Source organism: Budorcas taxicolor, chromosome 16 (assembly GCF_023091745.1).
Source record: "Budorcas taxicolor isolate Tak-1 chromosome 16, Takin1.1, whole genome shotgun sequence".
Classification (NCBI taxonomy): domain Eukaryota; kingdom Metazoa; phylum Chordata; class Mammalia; order Artiodactyla; family Bovidae; genus Budorcas; species Budorcas taxicolor.
In genome coordinates this window covers 62,075,611-62,095,050 of record NC_068925.1, presented here as the reverse complement: position 1 = coordinate 62,095,050, position 19,440 = coordinate 62,075,611, and the positions used below count along the sequence as shown (strand labels likewise).

Genomic DNA, 19,440 nt, shown 5'->3' with positions numbered 1-19,440 from the left:
CCTTTTATGATTAGGCTAGCGAAATATGTTAAAGTATTTCACATATAAACTACTACTCACTAATTTTTAAATTCCAATCTGCAGACATAAACTGACTATACACATAAATTTGAAAATTAATCTCAACTACAGATCTGGATAAATGTACTTTAAACATATATAGAGCTCTGCATTCTGAGCAAAGAAGTGTGATTCAAAGGCCCTGAAGCAGGAGCATACTTAGTGTCTAAGAAATAGCAAGGAAACCAATGTGAATGAAGTGAAGAAAGAGAAAAGTAGTAAGAGTTAGGGTCAACAGACATGACTGAGGGCCAGGTTACATAGGGCTTTACAGGTCATTGTAAGAACTTCAGGTTTTACTCAAGAATAGGATGAGAAATTGAGCAAAGGAGTGACATGGCCTAAATGTTATTTTAACAAGCTCACTCTGATAGCTATGATGAGAACAGATTCATTAGAAGAAGAGCAGAAGCAGGGTAACCAATTAGAAAGCTACTGCAGTAATCCAGTCAGGAGACTGACAGTGGATGGCTTGAACCTAGGTGGTAGGTGAAGGTGATTATATTTTAGAGGTATTTCAGACAATTTAGATATAAAATATAAGAGAAATAGAGGGATCAAAGATGACCAAGGATTTGGGACCTGAACAATCAGAAGGATAAGATTTACTCTCCAGTACGATGGAGAGACTACCAGAGGAATAAGTTTAAGGGGTGTACCATGACCTCATTTAGTTAGCTAGCTCCATTTTTGAATATATTAAGCTTAAGAAATTTATTATACATCCAGGGGGAGGTGCAGAGTTAGCAGCTGGACATGAATCTGAATTCAGAGAAGTCTGGTCAGAGACATAAATCTGAGAATCATCAGCGGAGAATATTTAAAGTACTGAAACTTGATGAGCTTGCCTAGTTTGTATATGGATAAACAAAAAATTTAAAAAACAATAAAGGAAAAAGAAAGGGATGGAAGAGAAAAGAAAAACAATGAGAAACACAGATCCAAACACAGGGACCAGGACATGCCAATGTTCAGAGATCAGATAGTTGATTAGGAAAAAAAAAGAACGAAAAAGAGCAGATAAACTTAGGAGGAAAACTAAACACTTATGGTATCATAGATAAGATTCGAAGTGAAGAATTTCAAAGATGAAGTGATTAGTGATATCCAACGTTTCTGAAAGAGACTTTATTTGGGGGGCTCCAAAATCACTGCAGATGGTGACAGCAGCCATGAAATTAAAAGACACTGGCTCCTTGGAAGGAAAGCTATGACCAACCTAGACAGCATATTAAAAAGCAGAGACATTACTTTACCAATAAAGGTCCGTCTAGTCAAAGCTATGGTTTTTCCAGTAGTCATCTATGGATATGAGAGCTGGACCATAAAAAAAGCTAAGCGCCGAAGAATTGATGCTTCTGAACTGTGGTGTTGGAGAAGACTCTTGAGAGTCCCTTGGACTCCAAGGAGATCCAACCAGTCCATCCCAAAAGAAATCATCCCTGAATATTCACTGGAAGGACTAATGCTAAAGCTGAAACTACAATACTTTGGCCACCTGATGCAAAGAACTGACTCCTTTGAAAAGACTCTGATGCTGGGAAAGATTGAAGGCAGGAGAAGGGGATGATGGAGGATTAGATGGTTGGATGGCATGACCGACTCGATGGACATGAGTTTGAGCAAGCTCTGGGAGTTGGTTATGGACAGGGAAGCCTGGCATGCTGCAGTCCATGGGGTCGCAAAGTTGGACACGACTGAGCGACTGAACTGAACTTAATGTTTCTGAGAGATCAAGCAGGATAACAAATGAGAATTACACACTGGATTTAGCAATGCGGAGGGGTCACTGATGACCTTGGTAACAGCAGTCCACAGAGAAGTAGGAGCAAAAACCTAACAGAAAGGATTCAAGAGTAAAACTGAGGAGAAAAATTGGAGACTATGAAGATAAAGCAACTTTCTGAAGCTTCACTGTAAATAAAAGGAGAGAAACAAAGCAGAGTAGGCCCAAAAGAGGGGCTCTTTTATGATGGCCCAGGTAACAGCATCTTATCAAACACTATGTTGACGGGCATGACCTCACAGAGAGGGAAAACTTGATAATGGGAAAGAGAAAACAGGGCTGTAGTAATGCCCTTAAATACACTAGAGCAAATGGAATTTAATACAGAAGTAGATGGGTTTTGTTTAAGATAGAAGCAGTGGGAGAGTTGACCCACCGAAACAAAAGAGAAGGCAGACTATAATAGGCAGACCTCTTTAAGAGTTCTTTGGCATACATCATTCCACTAGTCTATTGATACTGTTCTATGAAGCATATTATCATTCCCATTTTACAAATGAGAAAACCAAGGAAGAGAGTTTATGTAACACAGATAGTATGAAAAACTAATTAAGTGTCAAAGCCAGAATTTGAATCCTTGTAAACTAATTCCAAAATCTCGCTCTTAACTATTGCATTATATTTCCTTTTCATATGAGAAAAAATTTCTGAAGATATTGTTCCAAAAATAATAGTAGGAAAATTGGACTGGACAGTTAATGCCATAATATTTATTAGCAGAGTCTCTAATAGGGCTTACCAGAAAATTTTCAGGCTTCAGAGTCAGACTGAGTTGGTTTTAAACCTTGGCTTCAATTTTTAACTGCTCTATGCAACCATGGGAAAATTACTCCTTGAGCTTACACTTCCTCAACTGTAAAACATTTAGGAGACTAAATGTTGGGCAGCATCTTGCCCAAAATCATACAAGGTTTCAATATAGTATTATTATATGTATGATCTTCCTATTTTCCTCTTCCAGTCTTCCATAAGTTCCTCCTATTTTCAATCCTCTAACACACATTATTCCCTTCTGATAATGTTCATTTTCCTTCCTGCTTTTTGCCCTCACAGTATCTCATCTGCTGCTCACCAAATTACTGACCATTTCAAAGATCTCAGAGGGCTAGTAAACTTCAACTAGACTCTTAGGTTTCCTGCAAATCAGACAAGCCCACTCACAACGTCCCTTAGTTTTAAAATAGCCTAGTTTCTGTCTTTTCAGCTATATATGCTAATGCAACCCTGGAGCAAAGCCTAGAAGCTAAGAGTCTTGTGACTGACAATATCACTACTTAAGTATACCATGCATTTAAAATGGGAAATAACTTTAGTTTGGTGACAATTTTACGTTTCAGTATTGCAGCTTAGGTAGTATGCATGATAAAACACTCAAAACCTAGGAATACTCTACTCTCACCTGCAAAGTGAAGTGCTAAGTCACGATACAGTTCTCTACTCATGTTTTGAAACTCAGCCTCCTGCCACACTTTCCCATCAGGTGTTCGAATCTTGGTCTCTGAAGGATTGAAGCCTAATATATAACCAACAATACAAAACATCCTTATCAATACTGCATTCAAAGTTTTGTTATATTATTAATTTTAAGTGAAATAAATTAATACACTACAAAATTCACTCTTTTAAAGTGTACAACTCCCTGCTTTTTAGGATATTCAGATAGTTACACAACTATCACCACCATCTAATTCTAGAGCATTTCATCACCCTGAAAAGTAACCCTGTACCCATTAGCAGTTGCAAGCAACACCACTCCCTCTATTCCCTGCCAACTACTCAACTATTTTCTATCTTTATAGATTCGCCTATTCTGGACATTTCCATATAAATAGAATCCTACAATGTGTGGCCTTTTGTGTCTGGCTTCTTTCACTTAGCTTTTATTGTTGAATGATACTCCACTGTACAGGTATATCAATGTTTGCTTATCCATTTACCAGTTGATAAACATCTGGGGTGTTTCTACTTTTTGGCTATTATGAATAATGTCGTTATAAACATATATGCACAAGGATGTGTGTAAATATACCTTTTTCAATTCCCTTGGGTAGTATATCTAGGAGTGGAATTGCTGGGACATATGGTAACTCTTACGTTGAACTTGTTGAGGAACTGTCAAAATGTTTTCTAAAGAAGCTGCACCATTTTACATTTTCACCAGCAATTTCTCCATATCCTCACTTGTTATTGTCTTTTTTATTATAGTCACCCTCATAGGTATGAAATGGTATCTATTGTGGTTTTGATTTGTGCATCCCTAATAATTAAATGTTGAACAGCTTTATAAGCTTTTAAAACAGGAATGCATCATTAGCTACCACATAATGTGTTAACAAGTGCTGTCTGGAAAAGTAAGCTTCAGTTAGACAAAGCAATATACATTTGTTCAAAAAGACTAGAAATGGAGAAGCACCAAATTAAATGATAAAAGAATGTCAATCATAAATTATGGATATCAGAGAAACAAACTACCTTTTCAAGTCTGAGGAGAAACAATAGTCACTCTTCTTTTCTTTGAAGACAGGCATTAATCACTATCATCTGTCTGATTTTGCCTATGGCTGAACAAATGGACAAGCTTCTGTCTACACAGGCAAAATCAGACAACCAAAGTGTGGAAAACAGTTCCTTAAAACATACTTGTTCAATTTCTCAACAAACATTACACATGTGCTATTTCCTAGAAATTATCATTCTAATTTCCTACTTCAAATTCATCACTATTCCTTAAGAAACCTACTAAACTTAAAATGTTACTTTGCGAAAAAAAGATAAAGTAATGAATATGGATGATAACCAGAATAGTAAAAAGATCTGTATTTTCAAACGGGCTCAACTTACCAAAGAATTGCCATTAAATATTTTATAAAAATTAAATCAATTTAATGGAGTCAAAAATTGGTAAAAGCACTTTAAAAGTGCTAGATAAAATGTTACTGGTAAAATAATTACATGTCTAATAGAAAGTAATCTATTCAGCTGTTAAGACAACAGCATAAGCTTAATTTTACCTGAAATTTGTACCACAGGGCACACACAGCTATGCTTATAGCTATATAAACAAAAAGTTTATAAACACAGTGTTTAGTCTATTGCAAACTACAGTTTATAACAAGAAAGTGTGGCAATTCCATGTAAACCTATCTTCCTCCCAACATTTCTTACCCTCATTCCATCTCTCTACATTCAACCTTATCACTTTTTCTTCTCTTCAGGAAACATTTATCTTTATGGGAGCCTTTCTTTATATTTGCATCTTTACTTATAAGTTAACTTTAAGCAGCTTTCAGTATCTACATCAGTTTCTCTTTCTGTTTCCCAGTTTTTATTTCCATTCTCTTTGTGCACATTTTTCCTTACTAATTGAATTTACTGAATAGAATAAAATATTTACTGTGCATTTGTGTCCAAGACACTGTACTAAGTTTTGAAATAAAATACAGATGATCAATATAGGCTTAATCTTCTTGGACATTTAAACCAGAAAGAAAAAGATATGTAAACCACTAAGTATAAAACAATGAAAGAACCACTGTGTTCACTACTTCAAATTTTAAACATATACATACATAAATGTAATGTGTTTAGAATGGGTTTCATATACTAACAACTATATTAAAAAGACAAAGAAAAATCTCCTTCTCTCTCTCTCTTCTCTCTCTCTCTCATTTGTGTAAGAGAAAATTATCTCTGGAATGATACATAAATTATTAACACAAGTAACCTCCAGAAAGGGGACCAGGTGACTGGAGCACAAGAGATACAGCCTTTCAATGTACGTCTTTTTTGTCTTTTCAACTGCAAGTCAAGTGAATTTATTAAGTATTTAAACAAATGAAATTAAAATGTCACTTTAGAATACAGTATATTAAGATACTTTTAATTTACACTGACAAAAAGTTAGCAAAAAAACTGTTCTTCACTGTTGGAAAAGATAAATCCACCGCTCAGCATACCACTGGAAACCATATTTTGTTATGATTTCTGAAATGAATACTATATTTCATTAGTTAACCTCATAAAAGTTACATTCATAATATATTTTAAGATGGAAACTAAACTATTAAAACTAGTAATAAAAGGAATATGCAAAATCTAGTCACAACTCAAAGTCATACTTAAAATTTTCACTCTGATTCTTTAAGGTTGCTTTCTTAATTTTTAGATTTTTAATTATTAAATAAAACACAGATTCAAATCAAACCTCTTAACTCTGCTTTAGTGGAAGAACTTTTGAAACCACAGACTTTGACTTCTAGAATGAACAAACCTTAAAGGTACAATCTGCATTTAATGGGTCACATATAAATATAGCCAAAGTTTTGTATAATCACTATCTTAGAACCAGCAAGAACTTCTGACCCCATCATTTGCTAACAGCTCTGTCAGCAATGTGGACAATTTCTACATGGCACACAAACAACTAGAAGGATAAGAAAGAATTTTATTAAGGGAATTACCCACAATTTTATCATAAATTATCTGGAATAAAATGCTAATATCTATCTTTAATTCATAATGAATATTAGTAGCAAATATATCACAAAAAAAACAGATAAATTGTTCAAACTATAGATAGTTAAATTTGTTCTCTTAAAATTAACAGAATAAACCAATCTTGATTATATTCTGATCTTCATACAGTTATAAATACTGAACTTGAAAAAATATCTGCAAAAGAAAGGCCAGAATGGTAGGAACTTTGAGACAAAAGTCTAATCTCATCAATGAATCAAAATTTTACATGGATGACCCTGACCCTGTGAAAATAATTTCAGGAACATAAAAATGCAAAACCACCATATATAAAAAGCTTGAGTTGGGCTGAAAGCAGAAATTCTCTCTGAAAAGCATCTTCTCAATGGAAATCTGATTTATTGTTTTCTTAAACATGGAGAAAACCCCTGCCAAAATTCTAAGATTAACAAAACAGGATCAAAATGTCAGTGCCAAGATATTCTGTAACCAAATATTGACTAGCAGTGATTGAAGCATTTTTCAAACATTGCTTTTAAAAGAATTTCTAATAACAATAGAAATACAATGGCAGAATAACAGCAATATTCTTTCACTTCTCTGAAATTTATACTAATTTTTATTTTTTCCTTTGTTCAACTTATTAAAGGTTTGTATGGTAGGTCTCAAACTAAAAGAACCTCTTGAAGGATCTGAATCTGCATTTTTAGCATGCACTTTGAATTAATTTTTTTATGCATTTGAGAATCACCCCCTATTCTAAATGATCCTCTCTACTCCAATCCATCCTAGGGAAACAGGGAGACAAGGAGGCAGGGAAAGAGAAGATGTAAACACTGATTACAAACCTTTATATGTTGGAGCAGGTGGTGCTGCTGCCACTTTCCTGACTTTTGCTGTCACTGAGCTATCAACATTAACAGCCATTACTGGATGGTCAATATGACCCAGATTCTGGCCCTGGCCATTTGTTTCTTCTGAGTGTTCCCACTGTTTTCTAATCCGCTCCTTGAGTTTTTCCAGTTTGACATCATGTTGTCGTCGCTTTAGGATATCTAATCTTTGGGAATTACAAGTACTAGTAGAAGACGGAGAAGAGTCAGTTAACCGTGACACTTTTGAATCAATATTATGGCCCATGGTACACACAGAAGACTTCAAAGCGTTCTCATTTCCTTTTGTTCTATTAGGTTTTTCTTCATCACTTCTCACAGCAGCTGCCACCTTAATCAAACATTCAGAATTTTGCAATGCATCAATTGCTGGTCGATCATTTAAAAACCTAACAACTGTGTCATCAACGGCAGATGATTGGGAGCTCTCAAAATCACAGCAAAGTATATTCCGATCTTCTCGACTGCACATCAGCCGGTTCCCACTCTCAGGCTTCTCTTCATTAACATCCACACAATATACATGCTTTGACTCTAAATGGCTGGGACTTATACTGGATGGTGTGCCATGGACTTCCCTATTATTAAAAAATAATAAGCTTTAAATAAAGAATACAAAAACCAGTCATACAAACTGAATGGAGAACTCTAAACATTAGAGACCCCAAAACCTAGACCCTCTAGTAGGTTAGAAATAACAAGATAATCATTAATACTATTAAAATTCAATGCTCAGTGCCTCCTGAGTATCAAAGGTTAGATTATGGCAAATAATCTAAATCATAATGTGCATATTATAAAACTATGCAAAAGATGCATGCAGCGATTTCCTTAAGAACCCCAGAAAGCAGAATTACAATCTGACTTTGGATATTCACTTGACACTTACTACCAAAATGTACATTTTACTTCTCCATAAAATCTTAAGAACTACAGGGAAAAGTTCTCAAATTCTGGCATTTCACATATATAACTTCTAAATAGTGTATGAAATTAACAGATTGGGAGTAGAAATAAAATGGAAGTACAATAAACATTCACCCCCAAATAAATGTGGTTAGTAAAGTTAAATCTCTCTGAACTACAGACTACTTTTTTGGCAGCTTCAAATTATGTAAAGCATGTCTAGAAATTCCAGAGTAGGCAAAGAAGACTGGACACAGCCAAAGCACGCCTCACACAGTCCATATCCTCTACTCACAAAACACTAGCAAAAGCATTCCTTCAGAAACTGTTTTGATTTTATGTATCATTCTAGTAAGTTATATTTTAGAAACAGAAGCAGTTATTAAAAGGGAGATTAATGAAGACAAGCCTCAGCAGTAGGAAGAAGACATGAAAAACGACCCAACAAAATTACAGACACAAACATTACAATCATCTGGACCTCCAAGTTCTGAAAGAGTAGACATTTGCCTCATGTGGCAATTGAGCACTTGAATGTGCTTAATCCAAACTGAGATGTGCTGTAATGTAAATTACGGACCAGACTTTAAAAAATTAAAGAATAAAGACCGTAAAACATCTTCGGGTGTGTGCATGTGACTACTAAAAATATTTAAATTACATATGTGTGGTTCACTTTAATGGTGCCATTCTATATTATTGATCTAAATCTTTCAGTTTAGGCATAAAACTCTAAATATCACAAAGATGATTAAAGTCATGACTCCATTACAGCAAAATATGGTAATTTTGCAGCTATCATGAGTACACAAGTGTGTACATTTTTCTAAAGAGACAGTCTATAGCTTTCATCAGATTCTCACTGGGGTCCATGACTCAAAAAAATTAGACCCTATTCTGAGAGGCTGATTATTAAATAAGACAGGGGCTGAGAACTGAGTTCTGCAGCTTCCACTAGAGATCAAGACTAAATTCAATTATTTTCACTATCTCGACCGGACTGCAACAACTCACTGTTGAAATGATTAAGGTCTAAAATCAGCACATGCAGAGAATAAAATAGGAATCCCTGGTGGCTCAGCAGTAAAGAACCCACCTGCCAATGCAGGAGATGCGGTTCTATGCCTAGGTCAGGAAGATGCCTTGGAGAAGGAAATGGCAACCTACTCCACTATTCTTGCCTGGAAAATCCCACAGACGGAGAAACCTAGCAAGCTACAATCCATGGGATCGCAAAGAGTCAGATACAACTTAGCGACTAAACAACAGAGAATAAAATAAAGTATAAAATGGTAGGTTACCTACATGTCTTAATCATAAGGGAAAGAAAATTAACCAAAAAAAGTAAAGTAGGGACTACCCTTGTAGTCCAATGGCTAAGATTCTGCACTCTCAATGAAGGGGGCCAGGTTCCATCCCTGGTCAGGGAACTAGTTCACACATGCTGCAACTAAAGATCTCAGCATGCCACAACTAAGACCCAGAAGAGCCAAATTAGAGAGATCAAAATAAATGAACTTAAAAAAAAAGAAGTAATTTCACACAGTCTTTCACTCACTCATTAAATATCTACTATGAATAAGGATGTTCACTATGCAATTCTTTCAACTTTTCTATAAATATGAAAATTATCATAATAAAATGCTGGAAAAATATCTATAAAATACTTAGTTAAATGACAAGCATTAAGACAATGGCTTGGGAATAAGACAGATTTGTAGTTTTACATAAGTCATGTAATGGGCACACAGTTAATCGAAATATAATGCAGCATGAAAATGCTCCAACAGAGGAAGCACAGGTGGTACTAAGTCGCTCCAGTCTTGTCCGACTCCTTATGACCCCATGGACTACCCTGCCAGGCTCCTCTGTCCATAGGATTCTCCAGGCAAGAATACTGAAGTGGGTTGCCATGCCCTTCTCCAGGGGATCTTCCCAACCCAGGGATCAAACCTGAGTCTCTTCTGTCCCTTGCATTAGCAAGCAGGTTCTTTACCACTAGTGCCACCTGGGAAGCACAGAGGAAGGGCTGAATAAGCTAGGAAATGAAATGGGGTAGAAACAAATACAGCAGTGTTTCATACAGAAGGTGATAAAAGGTGAGTTTCAGATGATGAATGGAGCTGGCCAGGTGAAGGGTGTTCTATTCACAGCTATCCTATGGGTATTTGTTTCTTTTCTTAAAATATACATAATTTACACAATTTTAAATGTGAGGTAGTATTATTTGCAGAAAGAATATTAGAATAGAAACAGTAATTTAGTTTCAATTCTGATAGTGATTATGTTTCTAGGCATCTCATTATTCTTTTAAATTTTCCCTTTCTCCTTCTTCTAAACTATGCACTTGTACCCAGATTAAGTCCCTGGCCTTTTCTCTTACTTTTTTCACTTTTATCACTTCAATGCTACTGACAACTCCCATATTTATATTTGCAGCATCGACTTTTCCACACACATTCCTACCCAAACATCCAACTGCCTACTGAATATTTTCACCTAGATATTTTAAAATTGCATCAAATGGAACACACTGAAAATCAAACCCATAATTTACCTCTACATGCTTGCATGCTAAGTTGCTTGTGTCCAACTCTTTGTGACCCTATGGACTGTAGCCCACCTGGCTCCTCTGTCCACGGGATTCCCCAGGCAAAAATACTGGAGTGGGTTGCCATGCCCTCCTCCAGGGGATCTTCCCGAACCAGGGAACAAACCCACATCACCCGCAGCTCCGCTGAGCCACCAGGGAAGCATAATTCACCTTCATCACCCAAATTTTTTAACTCAAATATAAGATGTGAGAGTTGGACCATAAAGAAGGTTAAGCAATGAAGAACTGATGCTTTTGAACTGTGGTGCTAGAGACTACTCTTTTGAGAGTCCCGTGGACAACAAGGAGATCAAACCAGTCAATCCTAAAGGAAATCAACCCTAAATATTCATTGGAAGGACTGATGCTGAATGCCACCTGATGTGAAGAACCAACTTATTGGAAAAGATCCTGATGCTGGGAAAGATTGAGGGCAAGAGGAGAATGGGGCAACAGAGGATGAGATTGTTGGAAGGCATCACTGAATCAATGGACATGAGGTTGAGCAAACTTGGAGAGATAGTGAAGGAGAGGGAAGCCTGGCATGATGCAGTTGATGAAGTCGCAGAGTCAGACATGACTTAGCAACTGAACAACAGCAAGTATAAAAACTTAAGTATTTCCAAGCACCATCGTTAAAAACTCCTTACTTTACTGATTGACACTTTAAAATACTAAAAAATGAATATAAATGAAACAAGAAACTATAAGTTTCAGTATCTATTACTTAATACTATTTGCTATCCTAACAGCAAGAACATATTTCTATCAGTAGTTAAAATGTCCCTCAAATACAAAACTCTTTAATTTTATCTGGTGAATATCCTAAATTAGCTAACAAAAATGCAAAGCATTTTATACTATTCATATATTAAAATTCATTCATCAATCTTGAACATCTAACTAAAGTGTTAAAAGGAACCACTGGCAACACAAACAATAAACCAACTCACATTCTCAGAAGAAAGAAATTTTAGTTAACTGATTAATGCTAACCCCCTCCAACTCAAAAAAGAGAAGAAAACTAAACTATGTGAAGACCACTGTGTAGAACACCCAATCTGAGATATAAGGGAGAAGAAAGCCATACTTCCAGAAACTGAATAATTTGTTTGTAGGAAGCATATTACAATGGAGTGGTCTGGAGCAAATATTACTACTTCTCCCCAAATATTCAATCTGTAAAAGAACAGAAAGTTAGCATTTCATAATATAAAAGATTTTGCTTTACCTTTTTGGAAAATGGAAAATGTAATACTACTAGATTCAGAGTGTGATGAAAAACTGAGAAAATAAACTATAATATTAGTACAAATACTATAGGTTAACTCTATAGATAATTAAAAAAAAAAAAAGGACACCCACACTAACCTGTAAGAAACCAAAGGGTCACGAAACTCCACACGATTAATTTTTTTTACATTACTCTCCAGGGTGGTAGCTCTGAGAGGACTACGAGATTTCTCTTTTCGTGATTTAGAAAATTTGGAGGCTGGAGCATTAACCCAAGAATCATCCAGGTATCTACCATCTGAAGAAAAAGGAAATCTATGAAAACATATGATATAAAATACAACTGTCTCTGAACGTGGCTAGCATTTAATAACTTAGGTATCTTATTGTTTCTGGACTCTCAAGCTGGATATCATACAAGTAGACCAAAAAAAAATTCAGGTTCTATTATTACAGTAACTCAATCTATAGAGAAAGACTGCATTCTAAGCGAACAACACAAAGTAAAATTCTAAATAAAAAATTCCTTTTGTCAAAGGCTCTCACTTCAAAAAAGATGCATCAGCTAAAACCCAAGACTCACAGATTATAGAAACGAATCATAGTTTCAGTTAATCTGCAGGTTTATTCCACTAATTATGCAACCAGAAAATTAAATATATGAAAGGTAACCAAAGAAAATATTGACAGAGTCAATTTATGATAGTATTTGTAAGATAAATATTCTAATTTTGATCATAAATCCCAACCCGAAAAACAAAAGTCTTAAGTCAACTAAGTTTCAAACTAAAATACCTGTAAAATTTTTTTTAAAAAAAGGACACATATAACCCTAAAGGCTCAAAATCAAATTCTCACTAACAAATGAAAACTCACTGCCAAAGGTGATGCTGTGGTGCTAAGTTTCTGAGCAAAAGATGGAGAAAACGTCGTCTACAGTCACTGAATACGAGGCTGCTTCATAAGTACTCAGCACCAAAGGAAAAAACTAAATGCTGATGAAGCATCTCGTCTCTGACAAAAGAACAAGGAAATACACGGGCCTATATGGAGAAATCAAACCAGTACACCAAAAACTCATATTTAATGTATTTATATCTTTGGAAGTCACCTCATACATACCTTTTCTACTAATTTTTCTGGTAGCACTTGCAGAAGATTTCTTGGTATCCATGACAGAATCAAACACAGCTGTACTCGTAGGGGCTACTTCCAATTTGTTTTCAATGTGTCTCAGCTAAAGTTTAAACACCATCAAAACAAATAGGTTAATTCTATTCTAAACCAGCTACCATCAATTTAATTACTTAAATTATATTGTCCAACAACTTTCTCCAAAGCAGAAAAAACTTAGGAATGCTTTAACTAAAAACAATATAGTTTTTCTATTATTTACTACTTAAGCAATTGGCCAATGCTACCCAAATTTGGACACAAAAATAAAAACGTCTATAGAATACCAAGAGTTTTCTATTTGACCTGTTGATGTGTTTTTTTAATTGTTGAGTTTTTTAAAAGCAGTAAATTTTCTGACATTGTATGTTGCATATCATTATGCTACGTATTTTGTGCATTTCTACATATTCTATGTGTTTTATAAGTAAAAATGAGGAAAGAACAATTCCTCTAGACTAAAATTTAGGATTATTTAAGTTGCCACAACTTTTTATCATTTTATATCCACAAAATAAGTTTTACAATAAGGACAAAGTTAATAAGATAAATTCAGGTTTCCAAGCACTACAGTTGTCTTTTGATATAATCATCAATGATTTTAAAAAGTATTTTCTCCTAAATGCTTACAGGAGAAAACGTGGAGAAAACAGAACAAAGTAGAAAAAATAATCAAAATTCCAAAATTCTACCACAAAGAGATAAAAACTTTGTGTAAAATTGATTTATCTTCTTTCAGATTTTAGCAGTGCAATGTACTCACAAAATTGGAATAATCCTTTATATATTAATAGTTCTATATCAGACTGTTCCCCCATTTATATTATGAACCATTGATTACCCCTAAAAATTATTTTTAAAAACCCAATAATTTTTTTAAAAAAAACAACTATTAACAATTCAGCTCTAAGTTAGTTTACCTCTAAATTTAATTGGGGATAAAAACTATTCTTATATTATAAATGTACAATGCTCACGAAGCATATATGCTGACTGCTACATTCATGGACCCAAAATCTGACTCTGCTTTATGAACAAATCTAGGTTATAGTACCTTTTCCAGACTGACTTTCAAATCAGTTCAAAAGATTATAGGATAGAAAGTATCAAATTTATACTGTTAAGAAATAGATGACTTGAATTCTGGTAGAATACAAAACAAATAAGACAAATATATAAATATATATACATACACACACACACATATATATAAGGTTGGTGCAAACATAATTACAGTTCAGACTGTGACTTTTTAAAATAATTTTATTTATTTATTTTTGTCTGTCCTGGGTCTTCATTGCTGCGTGGACTTGAGTCTCGAGTTGCAGAGAGCGGGGGCTACTCTCCAGTTGTGGTGTGTTGGCTTCTCATTCCGGCAGCTTCCCTTGTTGGGAAGCATAGGTTCTAGGGCATAAGGGCTTCAGTAGTCGTGGTTTCCAGGCTCTCGAACTCAGCTACTGTTCTCTGCAGCATGTGGAATCTTTGTGGATCAGGGATCAAACCTGTGTCTCCTGCACTGGCAAGTGAATTCTTTACCATTAAACCAACAGGGCAGCCCTCAGACTGTGAATTTTAAATCATTATTACTAGGTTCAAACATATCTTTATTAATCAAAATAGGAACCATTACAATGAAAACATTTTTGCCAATGAGAAGTTTATTTCTGTAGCATAAAAATTTGTGCTTCAGGATTCAACAAACTCTTAAGAAGCATTTTCTGCATCCTGCTGGCTGTGGATGCATTTTCCCTGCAAAAAGTTGTTGAGATACTGAGGAAGTAGCAGTTGGTTAGCAAGAGGTCAGGTTAAGTATCTGGATGAGGCAAAACTCCGTAGCCCAATTCGTTCAACTTTTGAAGTGCAGTTTGTGTACCATGCAGTTGGGCGCTGTCATGGAGAAAAATTAGGCCCTTTCTGTTAACCAATACCGGTAGGCTGCAGGTGTTGCAATTTTGGGTGCATCTCATCGATTTTCTGAGCATCCTTCTCAGAGGTGGTGGTTTCACTGGGATTCGGAGAGCTGCAGTAGATGAGGCGGGCAGCAGAGTACCACACTGTGACAAGAACCTTTTACTGGCGCAAGTCTGGCTTAGGGTGGTGCTTTGGAGCTGCTTCTCGGTGCAGCCACTTGGCTGGTTGTCGCTGGTTGTCATATAAAATCTACCTTTTGTCGCATGGCACAATCCGATTGAGAAATGGATTCTCAATCAGAAATACAACTGATGTTACACAGAATAAGAGAAGACACTTCAAAATGGCGATTTTTTTGACTTCTAGTCGGCTCACGAGGCATCCACTTATAGAGCTTTTTCACCTTCCCAATTTGCTTCAAATGCTGCATGACTGTACAACGGACAACACTGAGTTCTTCAGCAACTTCTTGCACAGTTATATAAGGATCAATACGATGATGGCTCTCAATTAGTCGTGTTAATTTCTGATGGCTGGCCACTATGCTCTTTAATCTTCAAGCTTCTTGTTTCCTTTTCAGAACTTCTTGAACTACCACTACACTGTACATTTGTTAGCAGTTCTTGATCCAAAAGCACTGTTGTTGTCAGCTGTCTCTGTTGCTTCAAATGACCCATTTTGAACTCGAATAAGAAAATCACTCAAATCTGCATTTTGTCTAACATAATTTCCATAGTCTAAAAAATATATAAAATAAGCAGCAAGTAATATAAGTCATTAGCAAAAAAAACATAAAGTGAGAAATGCACGTTAAAATGATGTATAACATAACCACATTTAGAGTGTATTCCAAAATCAAATGGCAAATTTCATTAATGCAAAAACCACAATTACTTTTATACCAACCTAACATATATTAGAAGAGCAATTTGCCTAGAGAGCAAATGAAGAAGAAAAGGAAAAGGTCTCTCTTTAAAGAGCTATGTATCACTTGACAAACCTGGATTCCTAAACTCCAGACAAGACTGGACAGAATATAAATGAGAACGGTGGCCCATAATCATTCTTCTTCAGCAGTGCTAAGAGAAAATAGCCTGTTACTGCCACAGAAAACCAGCAGGTGACTCACAGTCCACTCAAGCAAAAGCTGTCCCTTTCATTTCCTCTCTATGAGCTTTCTACACAGACACAGTCCTACCTTCTCTAATAAATTCTATGTTTTAAACCTTCATCTCAACATACCAACTGAGTAAATTAAAGCAGAATAAATAACACAACATAGTTTAATATTTTATATGCCATAGTGTTAATGTTTCTGATACTTGATGTCCTAATTACTGCTTTACTATCTAATAGTTGTCACTAACGTTAACTTTGTAACATAGTATATAACTTTTCATATTGAAAAGTTTAACTATTTTCTCATAAAAAAACACTATAGAAAAGAATTTTAATCTACTCAATCATAACAGAAAATTTTAAACTACAAGGAAAGAAATGGAACCTATAATTACTTACAGCAGCCTTGGTCTGAGAAAGTGCATCCCATGGTGCGGTTTTATCTGCTGGGCAACATTAATATTTACTGAATTAGGATCTCTGAAGTGGACCTTGAAATCTGCATTTTAATAAGCTCCCAAATGCACTCAAAAGTCTGAGAACCACTTTATTAGGCAGAACTGTTCTCCAGCAAGCGCTTTATTACATTGAGCCAAAATATGATTCTTCTCCCATCCTGTAAAGCCTAGTTTCCCAATACATGGTTTAGAGCTGTATTGGGCACTGATCCCCCGAGGACACTGATCCCATAGGACAGCTAGACTAACACCCCCATCTACATCTCCAACAATTAGCAGTGTCCTCAGTTTATCCCAATGAGCTGAACAAATACACTGTTAAGTGCCATACTGCATTTCATGTTATGATATGAAAAGATCAGAAAACTACTCCAGACTTCAACCTACTAGTAGAAACAAAGGTAACATCTATTCATTCTTTCAGACAATAGCCCTTCAAAGAGTATATATTCAAAGAGTCTATATATTTCCCCTGAGTCAGCCTTCTCTAGGATAAATATTTTCATCTCCTCTAAATGCTCCTCATGTGACATGATTTCCAGGTCCCTCACGAACCCAATTATCTTGCTCCAGATGTACTCATTTGTCAAAGTCCCTCAAAATAATCAAGTCCTAAATTAAAGTTACCCCCACGCATCACTGAAAACAAGAAGTTCAATGAGACTATAACTTTTTAATCTGTGCACTACAGGTCTATAACTATATCAGGAGCTATATAGTATCATTTATTGACATTAAGTCAGAATTTACTGTAAAATATTATATATAACTAACTTTACATATACTGATTCTTTTTAAAAAAGAATGTATTGCTTTACATGGCAGTTTACTACTGTATGCCTCTGAAGGTAAAGTATATCGTATATTTAAAATGAAACTGAATTTTAAAAAGCATTTATCCATTTGTTATAAATCAAAGCATATGGGTATTTTTATTTACTGAATAGCCCAACATCTTAGGCACAGGACCTAAACAAAGCATTAAGTTCAGTTTAGAAAAAAAATCATACCTTGAATAGCATCCGTGCTTGGAGAGCTCCTTGGGTTTGGTAAAGGCACCTCTTTTGATTTGCTGCTCCTCATCCTGCCAATTTACCTGCAAGCACATCATCAGCATTCACTGAAAATCAACATTATAATATCAGTGAAGAAGATGCCCTATCTTGCCTTTTGTGAAAGTCAAAAAAGAATTGTGTCATCTCTAAAAGCTATCTTTATATTCTCTTAAGAGTTCCTGATAATTTAGTAACTTTATTTTTGCTTGGAAAACTAAACCATTAAAAATTGTATCATAACCACCTCACACAAACTAGGACAGCTAGTATCCAACCAACCAACAAACAAAAGTGTTAATGAAGATGTGAAGGAACTGTTAACTCTTGTGCACTGTTCGTTGGAATGTAAAATGGTACAGCTGCTATGGAAAATAGCTCAGTTGTCCCTCAAAAATTTAAAGGAAAACTATCATATGGTCCAGCACAGAAGAATTGAAAGCAAGGTCTTGAAGAGATATTTGTTCACAGCACTGCTCACAACAGTCAAAAGATGAAAGCAACCAAAGTGTCCATACACAAATGAAAAAATAAGTAAAATGTAGTGTGGTGGCTCAGACGGTAAAAGCGTCTGCTTGCTTGCGGGAGAACCGGGTTCAATCCCTGGCTGGGGAAGATCCCCTGGAGAAGGAAATGGCAACCCACTCCAGTACTCTTGCCTGGAAAATTCCACAGATGGAGGAGCCTCGTAGGCTAGAGTCCACGGGGTCGCAAAGAGTCGAACAAGACTGAGCGAGTTCACTTTCACTTTCAGTATATACATAAAACATTATTATTCAGTACTAAAGAAGTGGGATATTTTGACATATGCTACGATAAATGAACTTTGAGAACATTACGCTACCTTGAGAACATTATGCTAAGTGAAATAAGCTAGTTACAAACACAAATACTATATGATTCCACTTATATGAGATACCTAGAATAGTCCAAATCATAGGAATGGAAAGTAAAATAGCGGCTGTCAGGGGCTGGGGGAAGGGGAAAATAGGAAGCTATTGTCTAATGTGTATAGAGTTTCATTTTTGCAAGATGAAAGGAGTTCTAGAGATGGATGGTTACTATGACTGCATATTATTATTAGTGTATTTAGTACCACTAAACTGAATCCCAGAAAATGGTTAATATGGTAAATTTTATGCTCTCCAAATCTTAACACAATCATTAAGATCCCTTCTGTTCTTTTTACTTATCTTTTTTTTTTAACTGTAATCACTATAATTTCAATTTTGTGTCCTATTTAAATGCTAGACATTTGAAGTGGGTTTTAGAATACATCCACAAATTCTTTGATACTCCTTTCTTCAAGAAGTGGAGCTTAATTTTCTTCTCATTGGATGTAGGCTGGACTTAGTTCCTGCCTACAGCCATATGAATGAGCCATCCTGGAAGTAATCCAACAAGAGATCATCAGTACAATAATATGACTCATTTTCTCTATTATAAATAACACTGTAATGAAAATATCTGTATATATGAATGTTTGCTCATTTGGATAATTCAACAAGAACAGGATCTACAAAGTATGCAAAAACTGAACTAAAGAATATATAGAACATGTTACTTTAGAGATCCAATGTTGAACTGTTTTCCAATTCACAATAATATGAGCTGATCAGTTTCATTAATATATTTTAGTATTAACTATGCTTTTTACTTTTGTTGATCATTAAGGAATATTAATTATACTCCTTTTAGGGAAGAAAATGGCTTTTTAAAAACTTCTTATTTTGTATTGGGGTACAGCTGATTAACAATGTTTTGATAGTTTTAGGTGAAC

The 19,440-nt window shown here is 35.3% G+C and overlaps 1 protein-coding gene across 1 annotated transcript in view; it reads right to left on the bottom strand.

Moving 5' to 3' along the window:
- Window positions 1-17,691, bottom strand: part of CEP350 (centrosomal protein 350) — a 125,753-nt gene extending 108,062 nt beyond the window's left edge. The window contains exons 1-6 of the mRNA XM_052653926.1: window positions 17,619-17,691; window positions 16,550-16,596; window positions 13,070-13,184; window positions 12,086-12,245; window positions 7,171-7,793; window positions 3,246-3,359 (exon numbers count right to left, since the gene is read on the bottom strand). Of these exons, the coding sequence (XP_052509886.1) occupies window positions 3,246-3,359; window positions 7,171-7,793; window positions 12,086-12,245; window positions 13,070-13,184; window positions 16,550-16,596; window positions 17,619-17,691 (1,132 nt within the window). The remainder of the gene's footprint in view (window positions 1-3,245; window positions 3,360-7,170; window positions 7,794-12,085; window positions 12,246-13,069; window positions 13,185-16,549; window positions 16,597-17,618) is intronic.
- Window positions 17,692-19,440: the final 1,749 nt, after the last annotated feature.